At 36.8% G+C, this 17,283-nt stretch overlaps 1 protein-coding gene across 1 annotated transcript; it reads left to right on the top strand.

Moving 5' to 3' along the window:
- Nucleotides 1-379: 379 nt before the first annotated feature.
- Nucleotides 380-6,828, top strand: LOC136885204 (protein mago nashi homolog). Its single transcript, XM_067157628.2, has 2 exons — nt 380-946; nt 1,027-6,828. Exon 1 carries the CDS (start codon nt 491-493, stop codon nt 929-931), a length of 441 nt encoding a protein of 146 aa, XP_067013729.1. The 5' UTR covers nt 380-490; the 3' UTR covers nt 932-946; nt 1,027-6,828.
- Nucleotides 6,829-17,283: the final 10,455 nt, after the last annotated feature.

Below are 17,283 nucleotides of genomic sequence, written 5' to 3'. Positions count from 1 at the left end.
CTTGATCTCCTTTTCTCTGCCATTATCATTGGAGTAACAACACGCTCACTCATCACAGAACATCTATTGCGAGTCCGGAGTCTGTCTCACTTGTTTTTCTCCGCCCGGCCGCTAGTGCGACACGCACGGTGCCTATAGTTTGAATTCTGCGCCACAGATGCTATGATTGAGCGGAAATATACTGAAAATAGAGTCCAGTAAACTTTAATCACTTTACAGATTTGTGCGCATTCCGGGTTTTTATTCAATTTTATTCAATTTTATCATAATAAATACTATTTTGTCTGAGAATTTCTGATCCCAGTTTGGCGCTAACTCAAATATCAGTTGGCAACACTGAATTTTATCATGTTGGTGTTTAACCCACTGTGTAGGGTAAAAGAGGAGGTTAGGGTTTAAGCGACGTCTGTTGCGGTCTGTTGTCTGCGTTGTATTTTGGAATCAAACGTGTTAACTTCTGTTCATTCATTCATTCATTTACTTACTTGTAATGTCAACAGATTTTTATATCCGATATTATGTTGGGCATAAAGGAAAGTTTGGACACGAGTTCTTGGAATTTGAGTTTCGTCCCGATGGAAAGTTGAGGTACGCTAATAATTCCAATTACAAGAACGACACCATGATTCGGAAAGAAGCATATGTACATCATTGTGTAATGGAAGAACTGAAGCGCATTATTCATGATTCTGAAATTATGCAGGAAGACGATTCTCTCTGGCCGCAGCCTGATAGAATTGGCCGACAGGAACTGGAAATTGTCGTCGGAGACGAACATATTTCTTTCACGACTTCAAAAACTGGTTCTTTGGTTGATGTAAATCAGTCGCGGGATCCAGAAGGGCTTAGATGTTTCTATTACCTCGTCCAAGATCTAAAATGTTTGGTATTCTCGTTAATTGGCCTACACTTCAAAATTAAACCTATATAAAGCCTTGTTTACTCTGTAAGTACGCTATAGCTATTTAAGAAATTGAAGCATATTGTGAACTCTAGGTACCTTACTTTTTGAACCTTGTGTTTCAGATATGAAGAGAGAATTCTCTTGGAATTTCTTTTTCACGAAATGTCCAGATGTTTCGAGTGCTCTTACCTGATGTCGAATGAAAAGGAAGTCACCACCATTGAGCACAGCTTCCAATTCACAATTCGAGCAAGATGCAATGTACAAGTGAAAGGTGATATTAATGTATTTTGGCTAAAGTTACTTCATTATTTGAAACAAAGTAATTGAAAAATGTTACAGTGGTATGCAGTAACCTTAAGTATTAGAACTTGGACAGTAGAGACTCTTCATTGCAGGTAACTGGTCTTACAGTACCACATGTGTCAATAATATTAATTTAAAAATTCCTGGATCGTATGACTGTAATTTCGTCCCTGTATGTTCTTATTATATCTTCATTTCCTATAAACATATGGTTGATATTTGTTGATTGTTCTTTTAAAACTAAGGATTCCTTTTGGCAACAATAGTGGATAAGTGCAACAGCAAAGCACCTTGGTTCCAGAACAGTATAAATGCCTTCATCATTTTGTAGGAAAACATTTTAAAAATTTGAAATATGTTCTTCTAGAGCCATGAAATATGACAAATTTTCATTTAACTCCAGTGTATTAATTGACAGCCTGTACAGTTATTTTTATGAATTGCATTATGAATCACAAACAATAAGTCTTAAACCTAGAAATAATTTGTAAGAAATACTGTGCATCAATACCAGACACAAACTTCTTTTAGCATGTGAATGTGCAAAGCTGAAGTTTCTGGCTCCACTGCTTGCCTTTTTATTTCAACTTCATTCTTATGCTGAAAAAGTCTCACAAATTAGAAATAATAAGAAAGTTGGAAGGTCTCAAAGGAAATAAGTAGGGCCTGGTCTTAAAGAAAATTCAAGAGGCTTTTATCTTTCAACATTAATGGGAAAGAGATGATCATCAGAAGCAGGTAATGTTTGCTTTCATATGGACTTGGCAGTTTGTAACCATGAGACAGAATTAACTGAAACTCTGTGTTAGCCAATAATTCTATGCGTGAGAGAGGAGAGACTGGAAAGCTTTAAAATTGGATAACAGTTTTGGTTTTTCTTCTGAGCGAAATGTTAGGCTGTAGGGACTTGTTTCAGATGGCTTACTGCAATAATAATGATAATAATATGGAAATACACTGTATTAAAAACTGTTTATTTGTGAAGGGTTTCAGCACTTCTTCAACCAAGTTCGACAGAAGCCATATGGCGGTCACTAGAGAATTCACGCAGCCTGTGACCAGTGTGAAGTCTTAAATTATACTCTCTGTATTTTTAATAAAGATCTTAGGAATGACTATGATACAATAATATATAATATGTAGGAATATATCAGGTGTAGCAGATATTGTATGTAGGCATACATGTTTGAAGTAAATTAACTCTTAAGAAGTGTTAACAGCTGCCGCAGTATAGGGTTATCTCACTCAGTTCGCTAGTAACTATTGGACTTTTAGGGTGTGTTGTAACTTCATTATTGCGATGGTTAAATACACTACAGCTCAGAGAATATATTTGGTTGAGTGTTATTTGCACAAGAAGAAGAAGAAACCAGTTAAAAGATGCCTTCAAAAATTCCGTATACAGTTTCCTGGTTCAATGGTACCATCAAAACATTACGTGCAACAACTCCTTCACAAGTGGCGTAGTACTGGTTCCGTAACTAATAAGAGAAAACAGCGAAGGAGAACAGCTCTCACACAGGAGAGGTTAAAAGAGGTATGTGCAAGACTGCAAGGCACTCCACCTAAGTCACTTCTGAGAATAGCTCAGGAAACTGGTATTTCACATTCGTCCGCACATATTGCAACACAATTATTACATTTACGATCTTATAGGTATCATTCACTCCATAATATACAATCTACAGATTTCTTTGCAAGAATAACATTTTGCAATTGGCTAATGAATAGTGTCCATGACGGTATCGTGGACCCAAACTTTCTTTTTAAGAGCAATGAAGCATGGTTTCATTTGAGTGGATATGTAAGTTCACATGACAGTTTGATCTGGGATACAGAGAATCTGCACATTTTACAAACAAGACCTCTGCACGATGTGAAGGTGGGTATATGGTGCGCTTTTAGGGCCCGGCAAATTGTCGGTCCAATATTTTTTCAGGACACTATTACTTCTGACAGTTATATTCACAACATTCTTGAACCAATTTTTGCTGAACTGACTGAAGAAGAGAAAAGGTATGGCTATTTCCAGCAGAATGGTGCGACAGCTCGTACGACGCGTAGCTCTATGTATCTGTTGCAGGAAGTGTTCTATGGTGATCAGATCATCAGTAAAGGCTTATGGCCCCCTCGTTCACCTGATTTAAGTACCTGCAACTTTTATCTATGGGGAAATCTCAAAGGAAAAGTTTACAGGAATAATCTTTAAACTGCAGAAGAATTAAAAATCGATATTAGAAATACTGTGCATTCCATCAGTGACCATGAGCTGCAAAATGTGTTTCTAAATCTCATTACAAGATGTGAAGTTTGCATCACAGCTCAAGATCACTTTCAACATCTTCTGTAAATACTGGCAAGTTCAGTTTTATTTAGTTTCTGTAGGCGTAACTTTGAGATGATTACATCTACTTGCCGTCGCAGGCACTGCACTCGCTGTTTCTGCTTCCCTGCACTCCTGTTCGTCGGTACTCAGTTCCAAGGTCTTAAATTATACTCGCTGTATATTTAATTTTAATATTATTCATTTTTGCTAGTTAAAATTTTCTCCATTCACTTAAAATTTGTTTTTATTCTTTCCTTATTGTAAGCATTATATGTTTCCTAAGGGCAGTTTTTTTTTCATAAATTGTCTCATTCAGTAAAACTGCAAAATTATAGCAGCAGTAGGTAATAAAATATTATGTAAGACAGGGTCTTTATTTTTAGCTTTGGTCTCAGCACGACTGGCACAATACACACTCGGTTGCTAGCTGGTATAACGCGTGCCTTTTCTCCTCGCCACATCGCGAAAATTCACCTTTGTAGAAAGCTATTTCGAGTAAGTATATGTCTAAAACCTACCTGGCATTACATTTGATGCTCAAAATTTTGTCCCTCAGCTGTCAAACACACCTGATAACTCGTAAACAGGTTTTCAGACACACTTCAAATCTCAGCCCTTGTGATGTTTGAAATAACTTGTACCCCCTGTGAGTGGGGGACGCAGATAGAGAATACACTCATGGTATCCCCAGCCTGTTGTAAGGGGCGACCGTAGATCAATCAGCAGTGTGTGCTGTTGCATTATCTTTAATGAAGTAACCATTACTCCTTTCTTTTCTGTCAGCTCTTGAATGAATGGCCTGAGAATGAGGTCTATATATCAGTTAGCATTTATTATCTCATGAAAAAAATATGGCTCTGTAATTCTGCGAGCACTTACAACACACCAAACTCCTATCTTTACATCGTAAAGTGGACAGACATGCAGCTGGTGAGGATTTTCTGCACTCCAGTAGAGATTGTTTTGACTGTTTATGTAGCTAGTTAAGTGCAGCCATGCCACATCACTAAAAAATAAAAGTTCTGGGTCAACATAACCATTCATCAATGGACTGAAGCAACCAGTTACAATACCGAACCCAGGTGAAACTGTCAGATCCTCTTAAATGTTGGGCAGCGGTGGGTTTTCTATGGTTGGTATTTTAACAGTTTTGTTGCTTTATGAGCAGAAGATGATTACACATTAGCTTGCATAACAGGACAACAGAGATTTTGTTGGAGTTCTTTCCAAGGGAGCTCCTATTTCATCAAGCTTTTCCTCTGTTAAAACAGTTTGTCTTTGTGTTTTCTTGTTAACAGTGGACCCAGTACGGAACTTCTTGACTAAAGTATATACCGTATTCCTATGGGGAGGGAAGATGCCAGGAAATTTGCGAATGAATTGAAAGCGACACTCTTAACAGAAGAATGCTTCGCATAGCACAACACAATGAATACACGCTGTTCTGTTGTATTCATCACTCGTTAAACACACAACTTCTTTTGTATTTATACAGAAATTCTGCTATTTCAAAGGTAACACATTGAATACACTATCACTTCCACATATGTTCATCTAAACTATTGCTGTGAAGACGGGGGACTTATCGCGCAATTGCGGCAAAAATTCAGAATAACTTACATTTTCCAGCGTACGCATCTAGGCGCGATTGCACTATCATTTGTTTCTCTCTCGCTCGCGTCGGGCTTGATCGTGCAGTGGAGAGAGCTGCCAACTGTTCATATAAAAAACTAGTCTTAGTGCAGCGGCGCTACTTTTGAATTTCCGAATCTCGTGACAAAGCCATTCGTCGGGATCAACCAAAGGGGGTCTGGGGGCATAGCAAAATTACTTCTGGGGACCGCGGATGGGTTCTTAACTGTCGCAGTGAACACCTCTCTCCTCTACAAGGTATTCCACTTAAGATTTCCAACATATTACATCCTTATCATGCTATAAAAGTAATGTAAGTCTTACTGAATTTCTACCGTAATTGCTACTGCATTAGATCACATCAACTGGTCGTGAAGCAATATATATCTTGGCAAATGAGTCACACGCTCATGCCATCGCTTTTCCGTGTAGCTCCTCGGACACTTGCACAGAGCTAAAAATAAATAAAAAAAGGCCCTGTAGAGAACTGAAGCTGAAATAATTTTTAAAAAGGAAGAATTGTTACTGTAATCTCTACCACATGAGAATGTGAAAAAAGCACTCTTCCTCACTGCTGATGATACTACCTTTAATAATTTGCAGGTGAAAAAAGTTCATAAAAATTGTGAAACAGAACCTGAAGTAGTGTAGAGGAGAGATCCTTCCTTTATGCTTGCCAGGAACTGACTGACTCACTCCTGGAAGGATTCTTACTTGTATAGAACTAAAATGGAGGCTGTATGTGATGTTTATGACCATTTTCTTTTTTGCTATTGGCTGGCTTAAGTCAGCTGTTATGAAGACAAATTATCTGTTGTCTCCAATAGAGCTCGCATCATGTGTTCCCGCAAGCCTGTTAGCTTCTATGAGAATAAGAAAACGTGCAGTTTCAAATCACTGTGGCTTGCGTCTGTAACCTTAATCTTTCATTGCATTTAGTAGGACTCCACAGGATGCTGAAAGCCTGTTGGCCACCCTAACCTTTGGTTACTCCCAGCCCATTGGTCTTTCCAGTAGTCGGCTTAACCAATCCAGCCCAATGATCTTGGCACTAGGCAGACCAATTCTCATGTAAAGACAGTGGTCGTATCGCTAGCCTCTTGGAGGCATTGTGATATCATCCAAGCCATGCCATGTCAGATCTCTACCTATCTTTTGGTAAAACTACCGTTGAGCATTCGCAAAAGATAGGTTACAGATTCATCATGGCGTGGCTCGGGCAACCATTGGTCTGGATTGGTTAGGCCCGGCTAATGGACTGGGGGCATAAGCAAAAATGTACAGAGCACAATTTTCCAGTTTTATAACTCATCATAAAAAATAAACACCTGCTAATAACATGGACAGCAACCATTCTTCTGAATACCAAACTGTTACTTGAACTTAGATCACATGGAGTGCTGATAATAGCTGTGATCTGCCTGTTTTAAAGCAGAATGTCTGGTATTGATGTTGTACAGCCTTTTTAAGTTCATGTAATATTTTTATCTTTTAAGAGGTCTGTTCATTTTCTATGCAGTAATATTTCACTCCTGTTGGCTTTCTTACTGGGGCATTTATGTGAGATGTGTATAAGTTTCCTTGTCATTGCAACTTCATATTTGTAATGAAACCAATGTGGACCATGCAAGCTTGTGGCTGAGTAAATCTGAACATTTGGTCATCTATGAATAGTGTCTACCTTGGCTGGGACTGATACCTTTGACTTTCTCGAAAAACCTTTAACCCTTTCCATTCGCTGGTTGAGAAATTTTATTTTCAGCCCGTTCACGTTCATTTGTGTCAAATATTTGAAACTTATTTATTGCTTATGAACACACAGGACAGTATACATAATTTATTAATACAATAACTCAGGAAGTTTTATAATTTTTCGGTGTGTGGAACCTTTTGAAGCAAACACTAGAGTGCAGAGCTGGATTATTTGAGACCCACATGCAACATCCAGAAAATCTGCATAAATCTATCTTGCATAAAAACATCGCAAAAAAATGGCACATGTTACCCATTGCTGGGAGAAGTAGTCTTGTAAGTAGGTAAACTGACAAGTCCCATGTTGAGAATAACACCAATAAACACTAAAATTTCAGTAAATGTTACCCTTCTCCATTTCCTCCATGTAGACCAAGGCTTCATTGTAGGCATCTGTTTATGAATTTTATCCTCAGTGTATTTATTAGTTTCATTGGCTATACCCTCAATATTTTTGTTAAAAAAAAAAAAAGGCTATAATATTCCAGTGATCTTGCATTAACTGGTAGATGGATGTGCCGTAACCCTGTTTGTTTGGAGAAAGGATATTCAATTGGCCCGCCATCGTCATTCGAAACATTCTGACGTACCATAGTACTTGCATTAACGTTTGTATCCGTATCACTTTCATCATCTGAGGATTGTTCAGCGTTTGATTCACCAGCACTAAACTCAGAAATGTCTGATAAATCACTGTCACTATTTAGTACTGCATCCTCAATGTTTCTATCGGGAATACGCATACTGTTATCCTTCTGTAACTGACATGATCTACTTGTTCATGCCTTGACAGCTGGACTGGCGCGCGGCGAGAGTTGGGCTATGTACACTCCATGGAATATCTAGCTGCACTGGAAGAAAGATTACTCGTAGATGTTCCGAAGTTTGACGAGAGAGTTCAGGACACGTGCAGCTACCTTTCTGCATAGGCATTTATCGAAATGGCTCGACATTCAAATTTTCAAGCAGTCATATATCTAATTTGATTTCACAAAAAAAAAATTTATTCCACCTATTCAATACTTTACGTTATTTGCAATGCATATATTTACATCACGATGCGTAACCAGGGACTGGTTTCGACCCTACTTGGGGCCATCATCAGCCTTAAGTACACATTAATTGTCAAGTCCTTGAACAATACCATCCTATAAAGTAATGAAACTAATGTTATGAGCTATATGTACAGTATAATAACATACGTTATGATATATCTTTAGATACATGAAATGGATATTAAAATATTTCGTGTTGCAGATTCGTTACATTAAAATTATACAGCGTCATTAAAATGTCTGATTTCAGTGTACATATGTTGTCAGTAAATTCAGTGAATAATAGTTTGATTGTACTTCGCATCAATTGTTACGATGATGCTTGAAAATTAACATAAAAATATTGCATAATGATAAAAGTATAGAATTTCATTGACAGCCTGAGTACAATAACCAGATTGTTTCTATTAAGTTACCTGTTAAGTGATCAGATATCCCGTATCCTCGACATCCGATTTTTGAAGTAGAGAGTGAGCGTTGAGCAGACCTCGACATTCGAGTGGAAAGGTTTAAAGTATTTAATGGGATGTAAAACTAATAATTTTCTACTTGTGACCTGTTGTGAAGTGTGTCAGCATTAGATCTTGTTGCTGATTCCATAATAAGTGGTTTAAATTGTATTATCAATTCATAGTCAGAAGTCCTAGTAGACAAAGTATCCCCCAGGGGCTCACAACTTGTGAGACGTGAATGGCGACCACGGGGCCCTGAGCTGGGCCTGGCATTGCTTCCATGTACTTGTGCCAGGCTCTTCTTTCATCTTTCCTATTTGACCCCTCTCGGTCAACTCTTATTCTTTGCAGATCTTTTCTTTTAAGTTCTTAAAAGTTCTTTCTATAATTCTCCCTCTCATAAATCTTCCTCCCACCACATACTCTTTTCTGTAATGGGGTTTATGACCTTGTTGTTCAACTCATTAAACTTCCGCATCAATCAAAATATCAAGATAAATGTCATTCTGGATCGTTAGCATGTTCATGTTGTTGAACCCTCACAAATTCTATGTGCATAGTGGTAATGACAATGTGATTCTTATCCAATCGGCGTTAGGTGTGACCAGTTGTTGAAGTATATACTAGAGGCCTGCATAAACTGGTTTAGACTTGGCTTAACCTTGACCTGTCAGCGAACATACTGCGACGGCTGTACTGAGTCGCTTAAACACCACAATCGTGGACAAATTCATACGTACTCCTCCCCCTTCCTCTTACCATTTAGTTGAGCTATTTCATTACAAGAGACAAATTCTGACGACTTCTATACCATTTTTACAGTTTTATAAGTTTCTTTCCTTGAAGTGTAAAATTATAATTTTGTCCTGACATGGTACTTGTTCTTAAACAAAAATAGAGGCGCGTCCATAAGAATTTGTCGTTTCTAATAACCAAGATACTATATTCTTGTTCTAAAGGTTTTAAATAATATACATTTTGTATTCTCACTGTATTAGAAAAAATTATTAACTCTTTCGCTGCTGCGGTTGCGTTTATGCACAATACGCCGGGTGCCTTGGTCCGTGGACATTGCATTATTGCATTTGTTGCTTCTGACAGCTCGTAAGAGTACTTGGAACTATTTGAACTTGTAAGTTTGTGAAATTATTGTTTCTAAAGAAAGTTTTTTTCAAAATATTGTACCACCAGGGACTACAGAATAGTTTGCCAGTGCAAGGAATAATTTTCGTGAGTTCTCTCTCACATATTATGCCATGTGAAAATTGTTGATCATGAAAAAGTTTTAAATTTAAGTATATGCATCCAAGAGATATTGCGTGGCAGAGAATTCTGCAGCGAAAGAGTTAATGAAGGAAAATAATTTTCTCACTCATAATAGGAATTAATACAGAAAAGAACACCATACCATATGACTGTTGTTGGTGGTTGTGTGATTCTACAGAAAACAAAGGAATCACCTGAAGGGTCAGATTTGACAATGACAGAAACTACTAGACAGACTAGGCCAGATATTTCTTAACTCTGTTATAATATACAACCCGCGTACGGGTTCTCCCATATAAACTAAGACCGTGTTTGTACTCTGCGCTACGGCAGTTGCCTCAGCCTAACTTACATCGTGCGCGGCTGCCCTGCTTTAAGCATGTATACAGTCTTAAAGGAAATCTTACCTTATAAAAGATGCTGGAGTGTTGTCCTTTCTGGGTTATACAGGCATTGTATCTGCTAACCTCATTCTGGCTGACGCGAGTGAGTTCTGCCACTGTAATGTTTCTGATTTCATTCGTAATGTTTTCTTTCAGTTCCTCCATTGTGTGAGGATTTGTTCTTGGGTTCACTAGGCTAATAGGTGACAATCCCAATGACAGTTGGAATTGTGCACATGATATCTCTCGCGCGACATGTAAACACATACATCCATCACTTAAGTTATTTTTATTATTTGTCTCAAAGGATAATTAATTCACAGACAACATGAGCTGCAACAAGGGCAAACGTCCACCTGAAACAATCTAAAACTTTTAAGAACTTAAAAAATAAATAAAACTTTAAATTAAACACACGAGTACAAAAAGTTCAAAAAATATCGGTCAATCTCACAGTAAAAAATCCACAAAAATTCACTTGACACTTTAAAAAAGTACCAGGCAACGCGTCGAGCAATTTCATATCAAGACATGTTATTTGAGCTATTTATAATGTTACGGAGCAGCACGGGTCTTCTAGTAGAAACCTCTACTTGTGCTAATTTTGCGAGTGACTTATTCGGTGACCGCTTAAGATTCGTACCAATGTCGTCTACTTTTTCCTCTGTTAAAACTGTCCCTGTGCGCGCATGTGTTTTTTATTGAGCACTGAGCCAGTAGTTTCAAATTTATTTACAATTAAATTTTGAATCTGTGCTTGTGAAGATGGCACTTCACAAGAAGATTGCTGAACTAATGCATCGCATACCCATCATGCCGACCCACATTTAAAATAACTTTTACATACGAAAATAGTGTTGCAGTGATAACTGTCTCACCATGTTAACAGCTAAGTTTCAGACTGGCAACGGATGCTTGCAAGGTCGAACATGTGCACACTGCTTTCAAGGTCAAGAACTATGCGCGCACCTCCCATACTGCGCTCCCGTATCGGAGAGTAAAAAAGGCCTCTTGGGCGGTCTTAGTTTTTATGAAATATCCTGTAATGGTTTGCCGATATAGCCAGGTGTCGGACTATTTTATTTAACCTACAATCTTCATAATTGGTCATGCAGGGTTCTAGTATGTTTACTCTTCCCCCTTGCATCTCATTGTCAAAAAAATATGTAGCTATGGGTGTTACATTAGGTATATTATAATCTGAAGCCTTGATCAATGTTGATAATCCATCGTGGGTAAACCAAGAATAAGAGAGAGTTAGATGCATGTATATCAAACAAGCATTTTACATTTGTTTAATTAAAAGAAATTGTTTATGACCATTCAAAAGTGACATAACTTCAGAATGTCTAAATCTTGAGTTATACAAATATTATAGACATGCACAATCTTTCCCTATATTGCACTAAAATTTCAGTTTCTAATTTACATAGTTTAGGTTCTCTGTTTCACCTGACAGAATATCATTGTATTTTGTTATACTGTTGAAAAGCTGTTAAGAAAACAAAATGGAAAATATACTGGAACTTTCTCATGCAGAGTGACAAATGGAGTGGAATGGGAAGGAACATGAAAGGAGAAAGGTGAGAGAAGTCTATGTGAAATAACTGTGTAGAACTGCCTTAAGTAAACAGAAGTCATATGTGCCCTTCTTACCTGTTTAAGGAAAGGATTTATGGTGGAAATTACCTAATTTGCCTTATCCTGTGTTTTTTGTTTTGTTTTTTTAAGCATTCATTTTGAAGCAGTTGTTACTTAAGACGGTATTTCCCTCACATATCTTTGGTGATGGTGATGGCACTTCTGAAGCTACTTACAAACCATAACTTATTGTCTTTACTCCAGTCGTACCAATTTCCTATTAGATCTTCAAGCTTTTTTTTTTCTTCTTCATTAACATACTGAAGCAAGTTATAGAAAGTTTATATCATTTTTATTTGAAAGGATTATTCCTTGATGTTCCATCCTCTCTGACATGTGAGGGGAAGCTCTTTTGTAAGATTATCACTGAAGAGGAATAATTACTCTGGAAATGAATATTTGTGGACACTGCAGGCTTTCTTTCTAACTTTGGTTTGATGGAACATTACTTTCGTGCTAGTGTCAAAAATAGCTAGATTTCAGGATCAAAGTTTGAAAACAGGAACAGTATTAAATGTGCAGCATATGAAATGAATGAAACATCAACACATTTCAGAATATTGAATTATTTTAATAATAGTTTTCTTCTAATTGTTGAAACATCAATGACTTGTACTATGAAGACCTAACATATGACTTAAACCATACTCTTAAGCCCTGGCTTGAAAGATTTATTGGGTACGATGGAATTTTAACACCAGTTTTATACATTTTCCCCTGTAAAAAATTGAAAATGACTTATAAAAGGTACATCTTTTAAAATCTTTAATATACACATTTTTTGTTTCAAGAAATGTCAAAATTACTCAGTGAAGTGGGTGGCTCTGCAGTTTGGTTTGTCACACACTCAAAGAAAATTCTAAGTTAATGATTGCCTTATATTTTAAGAAAAACTTGGTTTCTTACCAAGGTTGTCCCGTGCTAATTTTGTCTTACGAACAGTAACAGAAAAGTTTGCTCTGGTGACTTCTATATTCTAACAGTACCGCAAGCTTGAGAGGTAAGGTTAACCTTCATGTAAATATTTAAATAATTAGTTTTATAATTAGTCTTCCAGTAATCCTAAAAGATAGTTATAAAGTAGCAAGTGATTCACAGATGGTGTTTCATTTGAGGTGAACAGTCCATACAATGCTGAGGCACATTGAGGGTGAAATTCATCTCCTCGCGCTTGCCAAAGCTGTAAATAAAGCAGAATTGATGTTAGATGTTCTATTATGTTTGTAGATAGCGACAATAGACAGATACCGCTCTAAATGTGCAAATATGAGGACTAACTTGTGGATAATGTTCCAGCTTTCACTAAGAGAGGGAACATTCAACACAAAAAAGTCCTTAAGATTGCTTTCTTTTCATGAATTTTTAAAAATATTGCTCTTCAGGTTCTTGGAACTTGAAATAACCCCAGCAGGGCTAATTTTTTGTACCAAAATTTGTGAAACCAAGTTAATTTTCTTACTTTTTTATGTACTGTAAATAATAGGGTTGTATTTCTAGGTTTGTTATTGAAGAGAAGGTTTAGTTGCCTTTCTGTTGGTCCCACTGAAGAGGTAAAAGGAAAAACAGTTCTCTGAATGTGGTCTTGTATTACTTGAACTGTGTGCGTTAAACATTCTACTGTGACATCCTTTCCCAGAGGCAAATAAGACAATTCCCATGTCAGATAATTATAATTTTTGTTCATTTTTGTTAGTTTCTTTCTTAAATATGTGAACGCTGCCCGCAGCAAGAATTAGAAAGCATTATATTCACAACGGCAACTAGACCCAGTCATTGGCATGGTCATAAATGACGAAGGATATGTTAAGGATAAATAGTCTCATGAAGGTTAGTAAATAGTGTGTACATGTTTAGACAAAATACTACTGGTGACAGTAGGGTACAATACTGGGGATGATGTGCACCATTGAAGAGAGAATATTTTTGGCGGAATGCAAAATGTGAAACTAAAATTTTGTGCTTGTTTTATTAATTGCAGGTGTCTTCTCTATGATGCTGTATGTGATTTGATGTGTAAATTTCATTCAACTGTTTCAAGTCATGATGCATCAGGAAGTGTACAATTTTAATGAGGAAAAAAAACCTTGTTCATATCTCATATATAATACCGCGGAGTCCTACCAAGTGAATGCGCAAATTAACACAGTGGTCCAGAATTTCTAACTGGATAATAAAGCAATCTCTAAAAATAAAAAAATAAAAGCTTCTATTGTAACCCCTGTAAAATTACTGTGGTTCAAGAATTAAAACAAAGAGATCACTCAAAGATGTTGCGATATAGTAAACGCGAATTCGTGCTTCCGACATAAAGGATTATTATTTTGCATCTAGATATTCTCACTTCACTTTGCACACATGTGTTGATCTGACAAACATTAACTCAGTAGATGAAAATAGGAAATGTCTTTGATTTTGGAATGTGACAGTTCCTGAAGTCCATTCCCGAGTTGATATGGAAATTAATAGAATGTCTAGAGTGCATACAGGTAAAGTAAGGCAAGCTTTCCCTGGAGACTGTTTGTATAAATAATAATTAGCATTAGTATTTTGTAATATAATTAGTTCCAAGTTGATTATTAAGTGTATTAGCTCTTGCTGGTCATTGCAGGAAGCACTTAAATTAGCAGGCAATAGGTGAAGTTTGTAGTGTAATATAACGAGTTAGTGCTGAAAGGAACCATATAAACATTTGCATTAAAATATGAAGAAGGAAACAAAAAAATCAGCACCTGAGATTTTTCAAATGATTTATTACCATACATTGCAGACTTAAAGATGATGCACATCCTCTGCATCTCAAAATACTGTTATTGATGTGAGAAATACTGACTCACTTAGAACGAAAATTCATTGATCTAGTTCGGGCAACAGAACCTTTCTAGTCAGAGTTCTAAGCTGAAATATTATCACATAATGGTTTTTCTAAGTTCAGCAATGATATGCACTTGTAAATGTGGGTAATTCGTACTTTGGTTTCCAAAATTTTTAAAAATACTAAATTTTATGATATTCTGGGACTTGAAGAAAAACTTGTTATTTCAAGATTTGTAAACTTGTCTAACAGCTATCATGTTACAGTAGTTTTTTCTTTAATAATATAAACATAAACAACTGACCAGAGTGGCCATGGGTATTATTGCACTAAGGCTATGGACCCAAGTTCTGTATTCGGCAGATGAGTGGGTTCAAACCCCACAGTCGGCTGTCCTGAGGATGGTTTTCTTTGGTTTCCCACTTTCACATCCAGGAAAATGCCGAGATAGTTCCTATTCATAAGCCATGGCCGATTCCTTCCACCTCCTTCCCCAATTTTATTCACAATCATTCATTTCATCTCCATTAGCTCCTCAAATGAGATGGCATCAGAAAGGGTGTTCGACCATAAAGACATGCCATATGTAATTTCATTCAACTTCATCCCCAAACCCTTACCAGAAACAGGAGCAGGGGGTAGACGTACATACAGTAGAAACATAAACAATTTCATTGTGATTTTAAAAAAAAAGTAAAATAACATACTACAAAAAATCACTAATTCCAAGAAAATGACTGGAATTATTTGGATCCTTGTAGCACTGACTGTTTGTAATACAATACCAGTCTTGCCCTCATTGTCAAGTAAGTGTAAATATTTCATAACTCTTTATGAATGGAGAGTACTTGCATTATAAAATTTGAGTGTCGAGATCTTTGATCTCTTAGGTTAGCATGCCTGTACCAGATTCATCCTTTTTTCCTATTTGACATTAGGCTTGTTCCTTTTAAGAGTTAACTTACAGTCTTACTTCATACTGGGATTTTCTCACTATAAATCATGCAACTCGTCTTTTTTGTCATATTTTTGCTAGTTTTAACTGGCATCAAACAAGGGTGGTGTCAGACATACGGTATGGAATGACTAGACATTCTCATTCAATGTATGAAATATTCTTCTGCATTTTTCTTCAATGTCCTCTATAAATTCGTATGGGTTAATGAATTTCCTCATTGTATTTTTTCAGTCTATTTCTGAGCTGTCCTCTGGCCCTCTTTCCTGGCATCATATCCTTGTGCGCTTGCTTTGGCATTCTCATGTGCCCATACCAGTTCAGCTTCTCTTAATTAGTCCTGTCCTGCAGTCTCCTCCTTGTTCTGTCACTTCCTGTCTCCTGTGGTTCTTTGTGTGATCAGGAACCTCATTTCAGTTGCTTGGATCCTATTCTTTCTTCTCGTGGTCAGTGTCTGGCTTGCTGAAGCGTATTATTTTGCAGATTTTCAATTTATGTGCTAAAGTTTTATTAAACTGGTGTGAAAGCACCTCAGTGGTTCCAGAGATGAAGTGGTAAGTTCTGAGAAATGTCAGTTTTCAGAAAAGCAAGTTGATACCATACTAAAAAACTATACTTACAGAACACAATAACTAACCATCAACCAGTTGCCTTTGCAGTATAGCCAAATTAAAGAATGTAGAATTCTCTAGTGATAGCTGCAAACCACAACTTTCTATGTACAACCATTCCAAAAATGGTTACCAAGTCAATTTGTGTCAATTAAAAAAAAAAAAAGTAAATGCTGATATATTAAAAAGTTAAAGTGAAACAGTTCAAAATCATTCTCGTGATAAATTGTCATTTTAGTCAGGAAAGTTCATAATTTTCACATTTTTGCCTAGAATGGTTCTGAATGCTATAAAAACTGCATGATAGAGGAGTGGTTCCTGTCTTTGATATATTAATATTGCTACTAAATCGAATGCATCCGCACTTTTTACCCCACTGTATTAGTCATTAAAAGCCTCCGTGGCTCAGGAGTGGCTGTGCGCTGGCTTCTCGCTGCTGAGTTCCATGGTTCAAATACAGGTCACTCTGTGTGAGATTTGTGCTGGACAGCGCAGAGGCAGGACAGGTTTTTTCTCCGGTTACTCCAGTTTTCCCTGTCATCTCTCACTCCAGCAACACTCTCCAGTATTTCATTTAATAAACTGGAAACAGGTTGTGGATTTTCATATTTCATATGTATTCGAGGAAAGCAACGGGAAACTACCTCACTCCTCATTTCCCTAGTATGCCTCTTCAGTGACACCTAGGCTATCTATGACAGCTGTTGGTCTAGCTGTAGAGGATCAGACCAGCCTTCGGGCTGAATACCCAACACATGTATTTGTTTTTTCTGTAGTCCGTTTAGACAGTGAGGAGTTGTTTACAGTTGCATTGGTTCTATTTGTTAGCAGAGAAATATTAAAATAAAGCGTGATGTCAGGATTAGAGGGAGAGGATGAACTGGTCAGGATACCCTTGTACATAGCCAAAACAGTAAAATGTACAATGTACATTTTACTCAAGAGAATACTAAACCATGTAGATTAGTATGTAAGATGGTCTTTCAAGACTTTAAAAAAAAAATGTCTTAAGACCAAAACTAGTTAATAGTACAATGTAAATAAAGTTCTACATAAACTGACTATTCTTTCCATGATGTAGATTTTATAACTTAGATAAAGCCTAATATTAATAAGAATGGTGTACATTTAGCAAAAAACTGAGGGTAGGCTTCCCAGGAAATATTTTTAAATATGAAGGTTAATAAT

This window comes from Anabrus simplex, chromosome 14 (assembly GCF_040414725.1).
Source record: "Anabrus simplex isolate iqAnaSimp1 chromosome 14, ASM4041472v1, whole genome shotgun sequence".
Taxonomy (NCBI): domain Eukaryota; kingdom Metazoa; phylum Arthropoda; class Insecta; order Orthoptera; family Tettigoniidae; genus Anabrus; species Anabrus simplex.
This window is presented reverse-complemented; position numbering and strand designations above follow the sequence as displayed.

Coding starts and splice junctions, on each gene's coding strand:
- LOC136885204 (XM_067157628.2), top strand. CDS start 491: ATGTCAACAGATTTTTATATCCGATATTATGTTGGGCATAAAGGAAAG.